Source organism: Photinus pyralis, unplaced genomic scaffold (assembly GCF_008802855.1).
Source record: "Photinus pyralis isolate 1611_PpyrPB1 unplaced genomic scaffold, Ppyr1.3 Ppyr1.4_LG6, whole genome shotgun sequence".
Classification (NCBI taxonomy): domain Eukaryota; kingdom Metazoa; phylum Arthropoda; class Insecta; order Coleoptera; family Lampyridae; genus Photinus; species Photinus pyralis.
The window spans coordinates 31,102,071-31,116,262 of NW_022170663.1; the positions used below are offsets into that span (position 1 = coordinate 31,102,071).

Genomic DNA, 14,192 nt, shown 5'->3' on the forward strand with positions numbered 1-14,192 from the left:
GATGCTACTTTACGACCTATTCATAAATAAAATGGAAATCATATATGACTATAAAAGTTACAGAATTTGTTTTTTTTTTGCTATTTTAGACTCCATACTTTGTTTTCCATAATATTTTACATTGGGGCTCAATGGTAGAGCGTTGAGTTATAAATCCGGAGGTCGGGTGTTCGAACGTTGAGGTGAATTTTTCATCTGTAGCAGAGATGGAAATTACTTTAGACCAGTTTCGAGCATTCTGCCGGCTACTCCGAATTAGGTTTTCCTGCAGTTTTCCTAATTCGTAAGGTAAATACCGGAGTGGTATAGAACAACTTAAGACAGAGGCACCTCTAAAAAGCATTAAGCGGGTCACTCTGTAATTGGGCGCAAGCCTGTCGAGGGCCCAGAACAAGAGAGGGATAATAAATAAATAAATAAATAAATAAATATATTGGAACAAAAAACGCAGATACAAGATAATTAATTTCAATTCGGTGTCACGCCACTGACGTAACCACTGCCCATTTCGCGTGCGAGCTCAGCACTTTCTTCAGGTCGGAAATCATCGAACTTACCTTTGGAGTATCTTTCCAAAATTCGAACCGGAATCTATTTTATTCTTCCCATAATAATACATAATAAAATAAAACAAAAACTGGATGAAGGATCGATAAATTTTATAGAGTGGAAATTCCTTACACGTAATTTCTGAATAACTAACGAGGAAAAGTCTCTTTTTTAAACCATTTCTAACCTCCCCCATTAAAATAACCAAGACTTTGTGTGAGATACCATGCTATTTGGTTCGGACAAATTTCATAGACATCACCGACGCAGCTATACTGATTATTTTGGGTGGGGCTATGTCTCTTTGGCAGATTTCTCTTGAGTGAGTACACTCCTCTCAGTCTCCGTTCTCGAGATATTCGTACTGTTTTGATTGCATCTATTTATACCTCTCCCCCTTCTTGTGATATTCGCATTAAAAGTTCTAACTCTATCATCTGGTCTTGATCAACCATTTTCCCTGTGTAAGTACTCTTTTACGACACTTTGTTCTTTAGGCTCGCCAGAAGAGAATGGCGGTCACAGAGCGCTTGATGCCGGTCTACAATCATACGTTTGTCATAGTAAACCATACGATGGTAGACTCGGCATCATAGGTGTTCTGTGACTGGCATGGTTTCCTGGCGAGCATTTTATATGAACCACGGTACACTATTTGAATTATGATATTGGGGAGGGAGAGAGGAACCATTCCTTTCGTTAAGATCTTTTATGACCCTCGCTGATGAGTGATGAATCCTCCCGATTTTATTTGGATATCGTTGTATTATTGAAAACCGCATTTCTTTGCGTGAAAATTCGCAAGATATGTACAGGCATGGAAAATATTGCAGGTATTATGATTTATAATAAGCAAGCAAGAAACCCAATACGCATTAATATGAGTGTGAGAGAGACACAACTTTACTAATGTTAACATTGGCAGTAGCAAATAGCGGCGGGTATTATAAAGCATAATTAACTATGTTGTCAGGCTAACAATGTTATTAAGGCATGTGATTGGATGTTTTTTTAAAGAATGATTTTATTCCATGAAAAAACATCCAATATTGTTAGCCTGACAACGTAGTTAACTATGCTTTATAATACCGGCCGTAAATGTGTCATTGGTAATGGTCTACTCAAAAGACGCATGTCTGGCTACAGCGTTTTTAGTTTGTTTTGTATTCTATCTCACTTCACACTTACATAATACTTATTGTGTTTCTTTCTAGCTTATTAAAAGTCAGACCTGCAATAATCCCATGGTACTATGCGATCAGAAATGAGTTGCTGTCGAGTCACATTTGGAATTTTTGTTTACATGTGTAATCGTATTTAATTTGAACTTCCAAAGGCGACTCGATAGCAACATACCTATGCACATGTGCTCGTGACGTCATTGGGATAACCGGGCTCTACCACTCATTCCATACCTCCCAGACTCCCGGTACTATGTACTGCGCAATATTTCTTTGCATAAGAGGATCTGATAATTTTCCCAAAAACTATTACCTGTGAGATTCCTGAGAGGTAAACGTTTTGTGAGGAAAAGTGTAACCAGAGGGTCTGGGTGGTATGGAATACTCCCCAGCACACAGAAGGAATCAATTACTTTTTCTCGAAAACTATCTAGACAATTATCATCAAATCTCCCTTTGCTGGCTTGGGGGGGGGGGTATTTCCGACCCCCCGGTGCTATGTTCCACGCAAAACTATTATGAAACTCCTGAGGGATAAACGTTTTGTAAGAGAAAGTGTAACCTGGGGGTCGGGGGTGTATAGAGTACCCCGCAGTACGTAACAGGAATCAATTCCTTTTTCCCAAAAAACTGTTACGACGGTTGTCATTCAATCTCTCTTTGCTGGGGGGTATTCCATACTTCGCAGACCCCCGGTGCCATGTTCCACGCAACACTTCTTTGCAGAAGAAGGATCTGATAATTTTTCCAAGCGCTATTATGACTTATGAGTTATGAAACTCCTGAGGGGTAAACAATTTGTGAGGAAAGTGCAACTGGGGGGTCTGGGGGTATGGAATACTTCCCAGCACACAGAAGAAGTCAATTACTTTTTTCAAAAAGCTGTCATAACAATTGTCATAAAATCTACTATGAACCGCACAATACTTCTTTGCATAAGAAAGGCATACCTTGTCTTATTGTAGGTACCATCGGTTTGTCCTTTTTTTAAATGTTGATTTTAACATCTTATCAACGATCTCATCAACGATATTGGTAGTAGTAGCATTTGCTTTATAGTAGTTACTAGCTCTCAGTTTCGTAAAATATATTTGTCAGACTTTTTTCCTTATTTGTCTTCATTCGTTCTGGTTTATCCCAATTATTCCCCAATTATAACTGTTTAAAATTAAGTACCGTTTTTTAGTACACTCTGTATTTTTTTCGAATTTATTGTATGTACTGGGTGGTTCAAATTCGGGGCTCACCATTGGGATTTCCGGGGAGAGAGATACAGTGTCGGTAGGTTAAAAGGGAGGGTTTAATGACTAATTTTCAAAAATTTTAAATGCGTTTTTTAGTCAGAAAAATGGTCCTCATTTGACCAACACGGTATCTCTCACCGTTACGGAGATCTCAAGGGTGATCCACGAATTTGAACCATCCTATACGCTCGTAATTCAGTTTTTCCCTAACGAAAGATTTCGTCAGAATCATCGTCGAATGGGATAATTAGCTGCAGATAATAATAAAGCGTTGGAAATAATTAATGATTTCAGGTATGTTTGAAACCTGTTCGATTTCTACGACAGCTGTACAGTTTTGAAGGTAACGGTTAAGATTTATTTAATTAATCATCGCTCTGTAAAAGCACGCCGAAGGACGGTTTTAACTCCCTAAATATGCAGACCATCCCCATTTTTGTATAAACTAGTACAACCACGACCGCTAGTTTCTTCGTTAATAATTAACGCGTCTTACAGGCGAGATGATTATGTATTTATTCAGTCTTGCTCGAAATCACGAAAATAATCTTTCAAATTGCGATGGAAGATAATCGCGCGAATAAAAGCGTTCCCGGTCTACGTCGAAATCAGCAGATCGAGACGATTTAAATAATCGACAAATGGACACTCAAAAATTTCGTAAGGGAGGCAGTGAAGCGAAAAACTTCCACTTTTCATTGTTATGCCACCTAAACTTACATTCTATGAATCCTGAATCAGATTAGAAATCCTTTTGTTCTTCGAGCCACAAAGGAAGAAAGTGCCCACTGGGCGTGTGACGGAAAACGAAATTTCATCAGAATTTCGATTACAAAAATTTTTATTCAAGAACTCGATTATTGTGTGTCACGGTGACCGGTGCAACCGGCAGGTGCTTCTGGACTCCTTCACGTGTGTCCAAGTCCTCACCTGCCCGCATTAACCAATCGCGGCACCCCATACCTTTCTTAATCTAGACCCGAGATCGATTCGTATTACAATCATAAAAAAAGGCCGAACTCGCGGGGCAGCTGACGAAAAAAAAATTATTTTTAAATTTGGGGCAGAGTTATAAATTTTATATTTAATTTAAATTCAAGACGTGCCGTCTCGTTGACTGTGTTCCTAACTCATCTCGGCTCTAATTTAAATTATAAACTCAGTTAAGCCATGATTGTATAACAAAGCTCGGCAAATGCGCACTAATAAACAATTTTTTTCCGCTCGCATTTTTTTTCGTTAAACTTATTGATAAAAGTTACTTGGTTCTCTCAAGAGGCGGACCGACGCTAACTTTACGTAAAAGTTTCTGCCATTTCGCGTCGACTGAAGTTTTAGATCATTTGTATACATAAATAATAAATAGGTTTTTTTTCGACATTAACAGGAATTATATAATAATAATATGCGAGTGGTGTCCGCCAAATTCCTACAGAAACGTTCCTCGCCAGGTGTTACCATTACCAGTTTTTTTAAACTCGTCAAGCTGTTCGAGGTAGAAATTGCAAATTTTCTTTTTACACGTAGGTGCTAGGTGATGTGGTTCAAGAAGATCTGGTGTTTCTTCCGATTTAGATCGATTATTCCGAAAGACGATTGACCTAACAGTACTACAGTACTTGCTAAGAATTTTGTATAAAGCACTTCCTTGGATTATTTGAACCCGAATTTTGTTTCTCCAGTTTAGATTTTTTATGCAACTTACAATACGAGTATAACTTCTTATCAGTCTTGGATTCTAGCCACGAAAAAAGGACCAGCAAAACAAAACCTAGTATATGTATATATAGATATAAGAAATAAATCAACTAAAACTAAGGAAACAACATGCGAAAAAAAGAAACACAAAATCTTACATGTTAACAGGTACAATGAAATATCAACAAATCAAGACAGTGACATAATAAATACAAAATGACGAGCAAGATGCATCAATTTAGTACTACAAGCATCTACGGCTAATTAGATAGGTACTTCCTCCACGGTATAAACAGTTAATTGAATTGTATAGAGCAATAGATACTAGGTATTCTTCTCTCTTATGAATACACAAATAAATACTTAATAATACAAACAATGATTTATTTCTAAGTGGCGATAAACAAAACAGCACCTTAAAAAAACAAAATAAAAACGTTAATGCACCCATAGGCGTGCAATCGAAAAACAGTAACCCACTCCCACTTTCTATCAAACTTCGGCCCCAAGAGAATTCCTATTCCGGCAACTGCGCAGAACGATGGAAGTCGAAGGCATTTTCGCAGTAGCTGTATACAGGGTCTTATCGGATTTGCCGTCATACCTCTTTTTCTTACGGTAAGTGTGTCGAACTTGTTCGAAATTCGTATCTGAATCGTAAATTATTTTGTAATTTAATCAAATCCTGTGGCGTTCTCTACTGTATTGGATGATCAAAGGTATCATTTCATCCGTTCAGCAGATCATTCATGCCCATAAACAAATTGGTACGATATGTAAAATGAACTTACGGCAACAGATCCACTACCATTAAATATTGTAACTCACTTTAGACATAACTGCCCGTATTCGGTCTTAGTGGGTAATATGCTTCAATTAAATAGCCACAATTTTCTTTTCTCTTTGACGTCATATCTGCAACATGTATTTTTATGGAGACAAATACCTCTGGTTCCACCGTCGTGTACCAAACATTCTGGTGTACCCAATCTGTTTGGAAAGGAAATCGAACTTATGGTCTTTTTGGTGCTTAGGGTGTAATGTTTAATCCAATTGTGTAATCTGCCATTCTGTAAATGAGATCGAGATCAATTGATCATATTTTATTAAAAAGTAGCAGTCCCGGCGAACTTCGTACCGACATTAGGAAATGTCATTTTTCCCCGTTCTCGCTTTCGGAGTGCACCTTAACGCCTTCAAAGAAACATATGTTCTAAATGTCAAGTCTCTTTTCAACTTTAAAACATAAAATCCTGTTATTTTTCCGTTCCCGTTCCCCTAGGAATTTCGGATAGTGTTTGACTAAATCAAAAACCTTCGCGGGTACCTATACGTAATTGATACGTTTAACCGTCTAATTTTTCGCCTCTCACCTGAAGTCGACGGTATGGATTCTTCTAGAGCTGTAGTAGATCCCGTCTTTCCGTAGGTACAATTTTTTAGAAATTATCTTTTATACAAATCTTACCCTGATAATAATAATAATAATAGATAATAATATTTAATTGACTGTAAAATATGCTTACAAACAATATAAATAAATATAAGAAACAGTAAACGTCTACAAACTTCACACAAATGTACCGAATTACATGGCATATCAAGCACAACAACAAAATAATTTAAAACAAATTTGGTACACATTTTCCTAGACATAAAAGGAAGAGCTGAAAAGCTTTTGGGGAGAATCGCGCATGCACAAAAGCATCAAACTCTCATTTCCTTCTAAACGACCCTCATCTTCAATTACACAGTATTTAGTACAACAGTGACTCTATAGAGACGGTGTGACCATACATTGGTGTAATTTTATATTGCTAGTTGGGAAATCCGCCATGTTTTAACCAAGTACGATGGATTGCTATTTGCTAGAAATTAATCTGGATGAAGTCACCTTGCTGGAATCAACTGTGGCCACACTGTCTTCATACACTCACTGTATTTAGTACCACATTTTCGAGGCTCGTATTTAGCAGAGAGCACCTCTAGCTTGCATCTTGGAAACAAACCAATATAAAGAAATTCATTAAATGAACCTACTATAAATTAACCCTGAAAAATGGTTTCAGTTCCAAAAGGTGATATGAGTAAGTTGTTTATATTTATTGATGCTTGCAAGAGGAGCAGGCGTAGGCTGTAGAGGCTGCAAACTAAAACAAAATTACGCAAACTCAATGAAAGCAACGAAATTCAAATTAATTAGCGGTGTCTACGGAAAATCAAATGTAGGAAAGCGAAACAATATTCTCCATTATAATTAATGGAACATAAAGTAGAAAAAAAACTTACATTGCTAAACGAAACGGTAGAAACTACTATGCAAGATAAAGCAAAAGCTATAGATACGGTGCGGTTGTAAAAGGAAAAATTAAACGGTATGAATGCAAAATAAATTTACGGTACATACAAATGTAACTAGCAAAACACCAAAGGCAAAAGATCACCTTTAAACAACGGCTTTATTTTTTATCAAATTCGGCCATGCAATGGAGGGAACGCCGATTTCCCCAACCAGCACAGTATATTCGGATAAGAACGTCCAAAAATGAAAACGTCTTTAATTAATTGGGCGGCCTGTGGACGTTCTAAAAATCTGTAATTGGTGTTCAAATTCAAAATATTAAGAGCGCTTCTTTTGAGACCCCCCGACTTAATCTGATGCTGTTTATTGCACTCATTAGATTACCTACTGGCGCTACCGCTAATTGCACCTACTTTATTTGCCGAATAATATTTCTAAATTCATAATTCTAATTTACACTCATTGTCTCTTGAAATTTCTCAGGTCAGGCTTAAAGGTCCCTTATCAACTGATACTGCAGTTTTAATGCTCATTTAAAATTACCATAGGAAACTCAAACTTCTAATAAATAACAAGGACTTTCGGCTACAACACAGATCATTGATATATCTCGATGGGAACGGTTGCAAACTTTTATTTACGGTAACGGCAGTTGATACACAACTCTAACTCTAGCAATTAAATCAATTTCCAATTTTCTACTATATAATATTAACCATTTTGAATATGTATACAAAAACAGGTTGTAGCATCATAAACAAAACTAAAATCAATGTAGGTACATTAAAATTACATTAAACCTGTACCTATGCATATATGGTCTTAAATATTGGATTTTAGTAAACATTAGACTTCGCCGCAAATATGTTTACAAATTATTTCGCATTCGCTTCTGGGCATTGTGGCAAACTTTAGGGGAGATATGTTAAATCTGTTCCGATTTGAAAATCGATCACTAAACAGCCAAATCGTATATTCCATTCGGTATTTAAATGAGTTTGAAAATATGCAATCCCTCAATGTAAACATAGAAGTAATTGAATTATGAAATTCATGTTGAAAACACATTACCATTTTCATACGTCTATAGATAAATCGATTTAGTACACGTTTTCTACATCCATTTCCGGTGGTTTTGTTTGCATTTTCGAATATATTTGATTCAGTAATTTCTATTGCGGGTTAGTTTTGAGAAACTAATTTAAAAAACATTAGGTCAGAAACGTTAATTAGGAAAAGGGTTTTACCTGTGGGTGACTTAAATGTTAAAAAAATGTGTAGAGATAGTTTCGTGATATCAATGCCTGTAGTTTATTTTACCTGCCTTATATGTAATTAACCCCAAGGTCTCCTAAGAGGGAGTTCCTCACATATGCTCCTTCACGCTACCAAGCGGCACCTATATAACGAAAATGCAAATGTAAGCTAAATGGTTTACGTGTTTTATAATCAAATTCCCTGTCTATCTTTAAAATTAATCTCGCTGTACGCACATTTCGTTCACATAGAATATAAAGTGGATTTCACCAGAAATTCGTTATAAATTCCTTCAAGCTAAATTTCTTATTTGTTTCAGCTGAAAGCTACGCAATTGGAATGGTCGTACAACTGGAAGAAGATTAACGAAAACAAATCCATACCGCTCCTTTTGGATGATACTCCCCGTTCTCCTCGACATCAGCGACTTCTCAAGAAACACGTCGTCGATTTGGAGAAGAATACGAGACAACTAAAGCGCACCAATGAAGATCTTCGTCTGCGAATTCTCAAACTCGAAGAGGAAGTCCGAATTTTGCAGCAACAAAAGCAGCCGATCCTCGAACGCATCGCCGGCAATGAAATCGACGATTATGTCAAGATGCACAAGCTTATCGAAATAACCGAAAACGCCGTTCCCGACCGTCCAACTTTCGAAACGCGTATCGCCAAAATCGAATTGGGCCAAAAATCTCACTCCGAGTCGATATTTAACCTAACCAGGCAGTTTCTGAACTTCGACAAGCTACACATGTCGATGCTCGAGCTGTTGGAGAACGTCGAAAGTTTGGAGAACAAGGTCGACAAGAACTTCCCAGAATTTCGAAAGGAAATATCGAAATTGGAGGTTCAAATGTCGGAACGAAACGGCGAGAGCGCGATACTGAAAGAGGACCAGGCCAACACGAGAAAATCCGTTAAAGCGATCGGCTCTAGTGTCTCAAACTTGAAAGACAAATTGGATTTTGAACAGACGCAATTAGTTGAATTACGGAAACATTTAAATAATTTGCAGAAGTCGTCGAGCGTGCAAACGTCAAAACTTCATGATCACATATTAAAGGTAAGATTTGCGAACGTTTTCCAATTAAATACCTTTTATGAGGAGTTTTAATTAAAACTCCCCGTTGATATTGAAAATCAATTTAAAATGTACTGCACGGTTAAGTAGGTACAGTTTTTTCTTCTTTGTCACAAATATTGATTTACCCCAGCTAGTTTAGCGCGTCGCTATATATTTAAAAAGGAAATTTGCTACTATTCCCTCACATTTCATCAAAAACATTGAGAAATACAAAGTGCGACGGTTGTATTGTGGTAATTTTCATCTTCAAAATGCGGTATGAATATAAATTAAATATTTGATGTTATATATTTGCATCAAATTCGTTTCTTTTAAGCGAATTAATTAAATTGTATTAATGTTGCCTTCGTATACGGATTTTATGCAAAATGATATAAAGTATTTAACATCCTGACAACTTTATTAAATTTTACAAGTATCCTTTGTGGTTTTACATTCACGCGTTGTCACTGCAACAAGATTACAAAATTTATTAGGGCGTATCCATTATTAGGTACCTACTACAATATATTTGCAACTCAGAGCTTCATTTCAACAAACTCACTGGGCCGTTGTGTATTTGAGTTCAAATTTAGCAACAGAAAAATGGTCACATCAAAACTAATAAGTAGGTACCTATAATGCTTATTTAAAGTAAGTAGTGGGAAATATAAGTAAAAGATTTGGACCAACAATGGCAAAATCATGACGCTTGGTCCAAATTAATGATAAAGGTCTCCAATCCCCAGCAACTTTGAAACGCGAAGCCGATATTTTAATGCTACTTTTCCTTATATTCACATTTTTCTTACAGGCCGAATCTTCCAACGTCGACCTTAACGCCACCAAATCGGCAATACACCTCGTCCAAGAATTGAAATCGTTCGAAAAAGAGTACAAGAGCATAATAAACAAGTTGCCACACGACTGTGGAGCGGTATCCGGACTAAACGGCGTTTACCTAATCTCGCCGGGTGACGGTGAGCCCATAATGGCGAGCTGTCAGGACGGATGGACGGTGATCCAGAAACGTTACGACGGAACGGTCGACTTCAACCGAAACTGGAACGAGTACTCGAACGGTTTCGGATCGGCTACCGGCGAGCACTGGCTGGGAAACAGGAACATTCACTATTTAACGAAAGATAATTGCACGAAGCTGATGGTTAATATGAAAGACATTTACGGAAAGTACTGGCAGGCGACCTACGACGACTTTAGGGTTGCCGATTTTAGTGGTGGTTTTAGAATGAGTGTCGATAGGTACAAGGGAAACGCGAGCGACGCGCTGGATTATCAAAATAAAATGGAATTTTCGACGATTGATAACGACCGCGACATATCCAACACGCACTGTGCCAGTAACTACGAGGGTGGCTGGTGGTTCTCCCACTGTCAGCATGCCAACTTGAACGGTCGTTATAATTTGGGCCTAACGTGGTTCGACAGTTCGAGGAACGAATGGATCGCCGTTGCGACGAGTGAAATGCGTGTTAAAAGAAGGGACACTTGTTGAGAGATGTTGATTGTTAAATGTTAATGAAATGCCAGTAATTACCAAAGAATGAACTAGTTCAGTAGTGTAGAGTAGCCACAATTTATTGCTTATTTGTTGTAAGTCCTCAAATGCACATTTCCTCTTTTTTGTAATGTAAAATGTATTTATTGTTTAGTGTTAACAATTATGACTGCCATATTGTGAGTGGAATGTGCACACTCATTTTTTTAATCTGAACCAAAATGTATATATGTGTTAGATTTATTATGTCATTACCATTAAGATAGTTTAATAATTTATTGTTTATTACCTACTATTTGTCATAGAAGACTAGTTTTGCACATATTTGTATGTAAATAACATTAAATTTATACCAATGATTAATTAGCATTTTAACTGTAAAAAAAATGTAATTATTATAAAAGAATGTTAAGTAAATTGTATATTTGTAATATACCGATCGTTGCAACTACTTACTCCACATCCAAAATCGAGTCCTCATGTCCAAGCATCAGGAAAAGTCAACCTCGCCAAATTAAAGAAGAGATAATCAAGAAGCCTATTTATCTTTCCGGACTGATACATGCTAAAGACCTTTATTATAATGTCCGGGCACAGCGGTATATTGAATAGATCAAACAATTACTTATACCAAAGAGTACCCATAGTGCACTCTTTGCTAGTACCCCAATCTTGGAACTGTTTGAAATTATGGATTCTACAGGCCACGTTCTATAAGAAAATTTTTTTTCCGGGTCAATCTGAGACAATTTTTTTTTTCGGGCTTCAGAAAAAGGCAGTGTATAACCTTCCTTTTTTTTACCAAAAATCGACACCACCAAAATTTCTAGGGAAAACACTTTTTCTTTTTAATTTTGGTGCATAGAATCCAAAACAATTCGTACTTTTTCGATCAGACTTCTCAATCAAAAGTTATAGACTAGAAACCAATTTCGAAAGAAAATTCAAAGGGCTGTAACTTTTGAACTAGTAGCAAAGAGTCCCAGTACTCTTTGCTACTAGTTCAAAAGTTACAGCTCTTTGAATTTTCTTTCGAAATTGGTTTCTAGTCTATAACTGTACTGGGACTCTGCTTATACTTAACGATCAAGTCATCTATAATAGTAAGGGTCCCTCACAGCCGGCACTGCAATCTTGACTTACCCTGTACTTACAGTTGCCAACTCTGGGGGAAAAACTTCGACCAAAGCCCTAACTTTCAAGTCGAAACAACGGACGTGTCGCGGCACTTTTTAATCTTGGTAGCAGTCGGCTAAGACCGGATGGTAGGAATAGCTTGTACGTTGTGTGATAGCTACTTGTATAGGACAGTTCTTTTAATGTGTTGGGACGTGACACATAATCTGGAAGAGTATTCAATGAAACACAGAATTTTGTGCGTAAGAAAAGACAAGAACAAATAAAATATATTACGCAAAAGGCGATAGCAGGAAAACCTTTCATGGACAAAAAACCTGGCATAACCCACACAAATACAAAATCAACTACGACAACAAAATGCAATAGAAACAAATCAAACATAGCAAACTAGACAATAGAAATCAGCTATCGAATTAAATGCACCAATTAAAGAAATTCATAAAAACAAAACACACGAGATATCATAAATGTGGTACAAGTGGAAAACATTAATCAGTGTAGTACCAAAACACATTAACGTATATGATCAATTGAGATAAAAAAACAACTCGTAAAATAATAAATTGCATGTACATAAAAAACATCAAAAGCATCGCGCTGTATTCCAAGCACCGACTTCCATTAATTTAACACGGAAAGTACAAGTGCCAAATGCAGTAAAACCCTCCTTTTCGTATCACTTATTCACCTCAGCGGGCCACGAGTAAGTAAGCAATATATACGGCGAACCATGCGACTGTATCGAGTACCTACTCCCTTCGCGGAATATAATTAAACGACTCATGCGAAGAAACATGAGATTAGAGAAATATATGCAGCTGATAATCGAACTGCATGCGGTAATCTCTGCAAGGAATATAAAAGCATAATTACATGCAGTATAGTATTACAAACAAACATATGATTCCGATAACGGTGCATAAACAATAGTTCGAAGTACGCCACGCTTCTTTATCAGTTTTATGCACAATGTAAATAATAACAAATTATGGCATGAAATTCAATGATTAATAATTAGTACAAGAAAGTTAAATAAAATCATTGCTATCGTATAATATTTTTCAAACAAAACAACAAAAATAAACACTAGACCCGACTTTAACTCTTGCCAAGCTTCGTTGTGTAAGATCCCTGTTCCCCGGCATCTGCGCAGATCAAAGTTGAAGATTTCATGGTTGCTGTATATACCTACGGAGCGTTTCATATTTTTCCAATACTGGGATTCTTTCAGTTGTGAGAGGTGTTGCCTAACCGAAACGGTACATTACCACAGCACTTACACCGAAAATTTTATTCCAATGAGAATTAGTCGATATAGGGACTTGGCAAACAAAGGTCTGTAGAAGTTATACCAGACCCCACGAGACTTTTGGCATGGAGCACTTACGCCAGAAAACGTAACTCCAATGAGATATGGAAAGCCTGTTTATATGCCCAGGCGACAAACAAATGACTAGTCATCCATTATGAACATCAACATCCTTGATTCTCCTATTAGGAATCTAAATGGACGAAAAATTTTGTTTTTATTGGTGGACAAAACTGAGCTGAATAATTTGTTTTATTCAAGTGTACGTACAGTCTCTTGTAAAAGTAATGTCCCTCGGATACCTACCACTGTAGCATAGGCAACCAACATCCCAGCCGCCTAGTCCAAGTTGGATTTGCGGGTGTGCGAGGTAGGTATCTAATGCGGTTCATTTTCAGCAGATATTCCCATTTAGCCAAACTAAATACTAGTTAGTAGAATAAAAGTGAATGCCATCGATTTATTAGCTCAAAGGATCTGCGCTGCATATCCTTGGCTTGGTGCAGTAAACATTTTTACATTTCTTACAATTGGTTTGGTGCGTTTTAAATTTGCAAATAGTTTAGCTAGAGACTATTAAGACAAAATAATGGCTTTTCACTTTAATTTTTTGAGTAGGTTTTCTTCTAACGAAATAAAGGTTTCTTGTTCTTTAATGACATTGAAATTCCAGTGTCATTAATAATTACTTGCGAGTAGGTCTCCTCATGGAATGCGATTAATTGCCCTACAAGTGCACTGTGCAACAATACCTTTCTTTTGTAACTAGCATCAGAAATTAAATGATATGCATTTGTGATACTTGGTCGTGGTTGATTTAATATCGAATTTAGTTTAGGAGAGCGTTTACGTTGCATATTTTTGAGTAGGTAGGCGTATTATAAGGATATTTAGTCCAGGTTATAGGTATAATATTTTTTGACAAAAAAA

General features: G+C 36.9%; 1 protein-coding gene across 1 annotated transcript in view; it reads left to right on the forward strand.

Moving 5' to 3' along the window:
• Nucleotides 1–11,171, forward strand: part of LOC116174694 (protein scabrous) — a 41,204-nt gene extending 30,033 nt beyond the window's left edge. The window contains exons 3-4 of the mRNA XM_031492652.1: nucleotides 8,551–9,294; nucleotides 10,109–11,171. Of these exons, the coding sequence (XP_031348512.1) occupies nucleotides 8,551–9,294; nucleotides 10,109–10,810 (1,446 nt within the window). The 3' untranslated portion in view covers nucleotides 10,811–11,171. The remainder of the gene's footprint in view (nucleotides 1–8,550; nucleotides 9,295–10,108) is intronic.
• The last annotated feature ends 3,021 nt before the right edge of the window (nucleotides 11,172–14,192 follow it).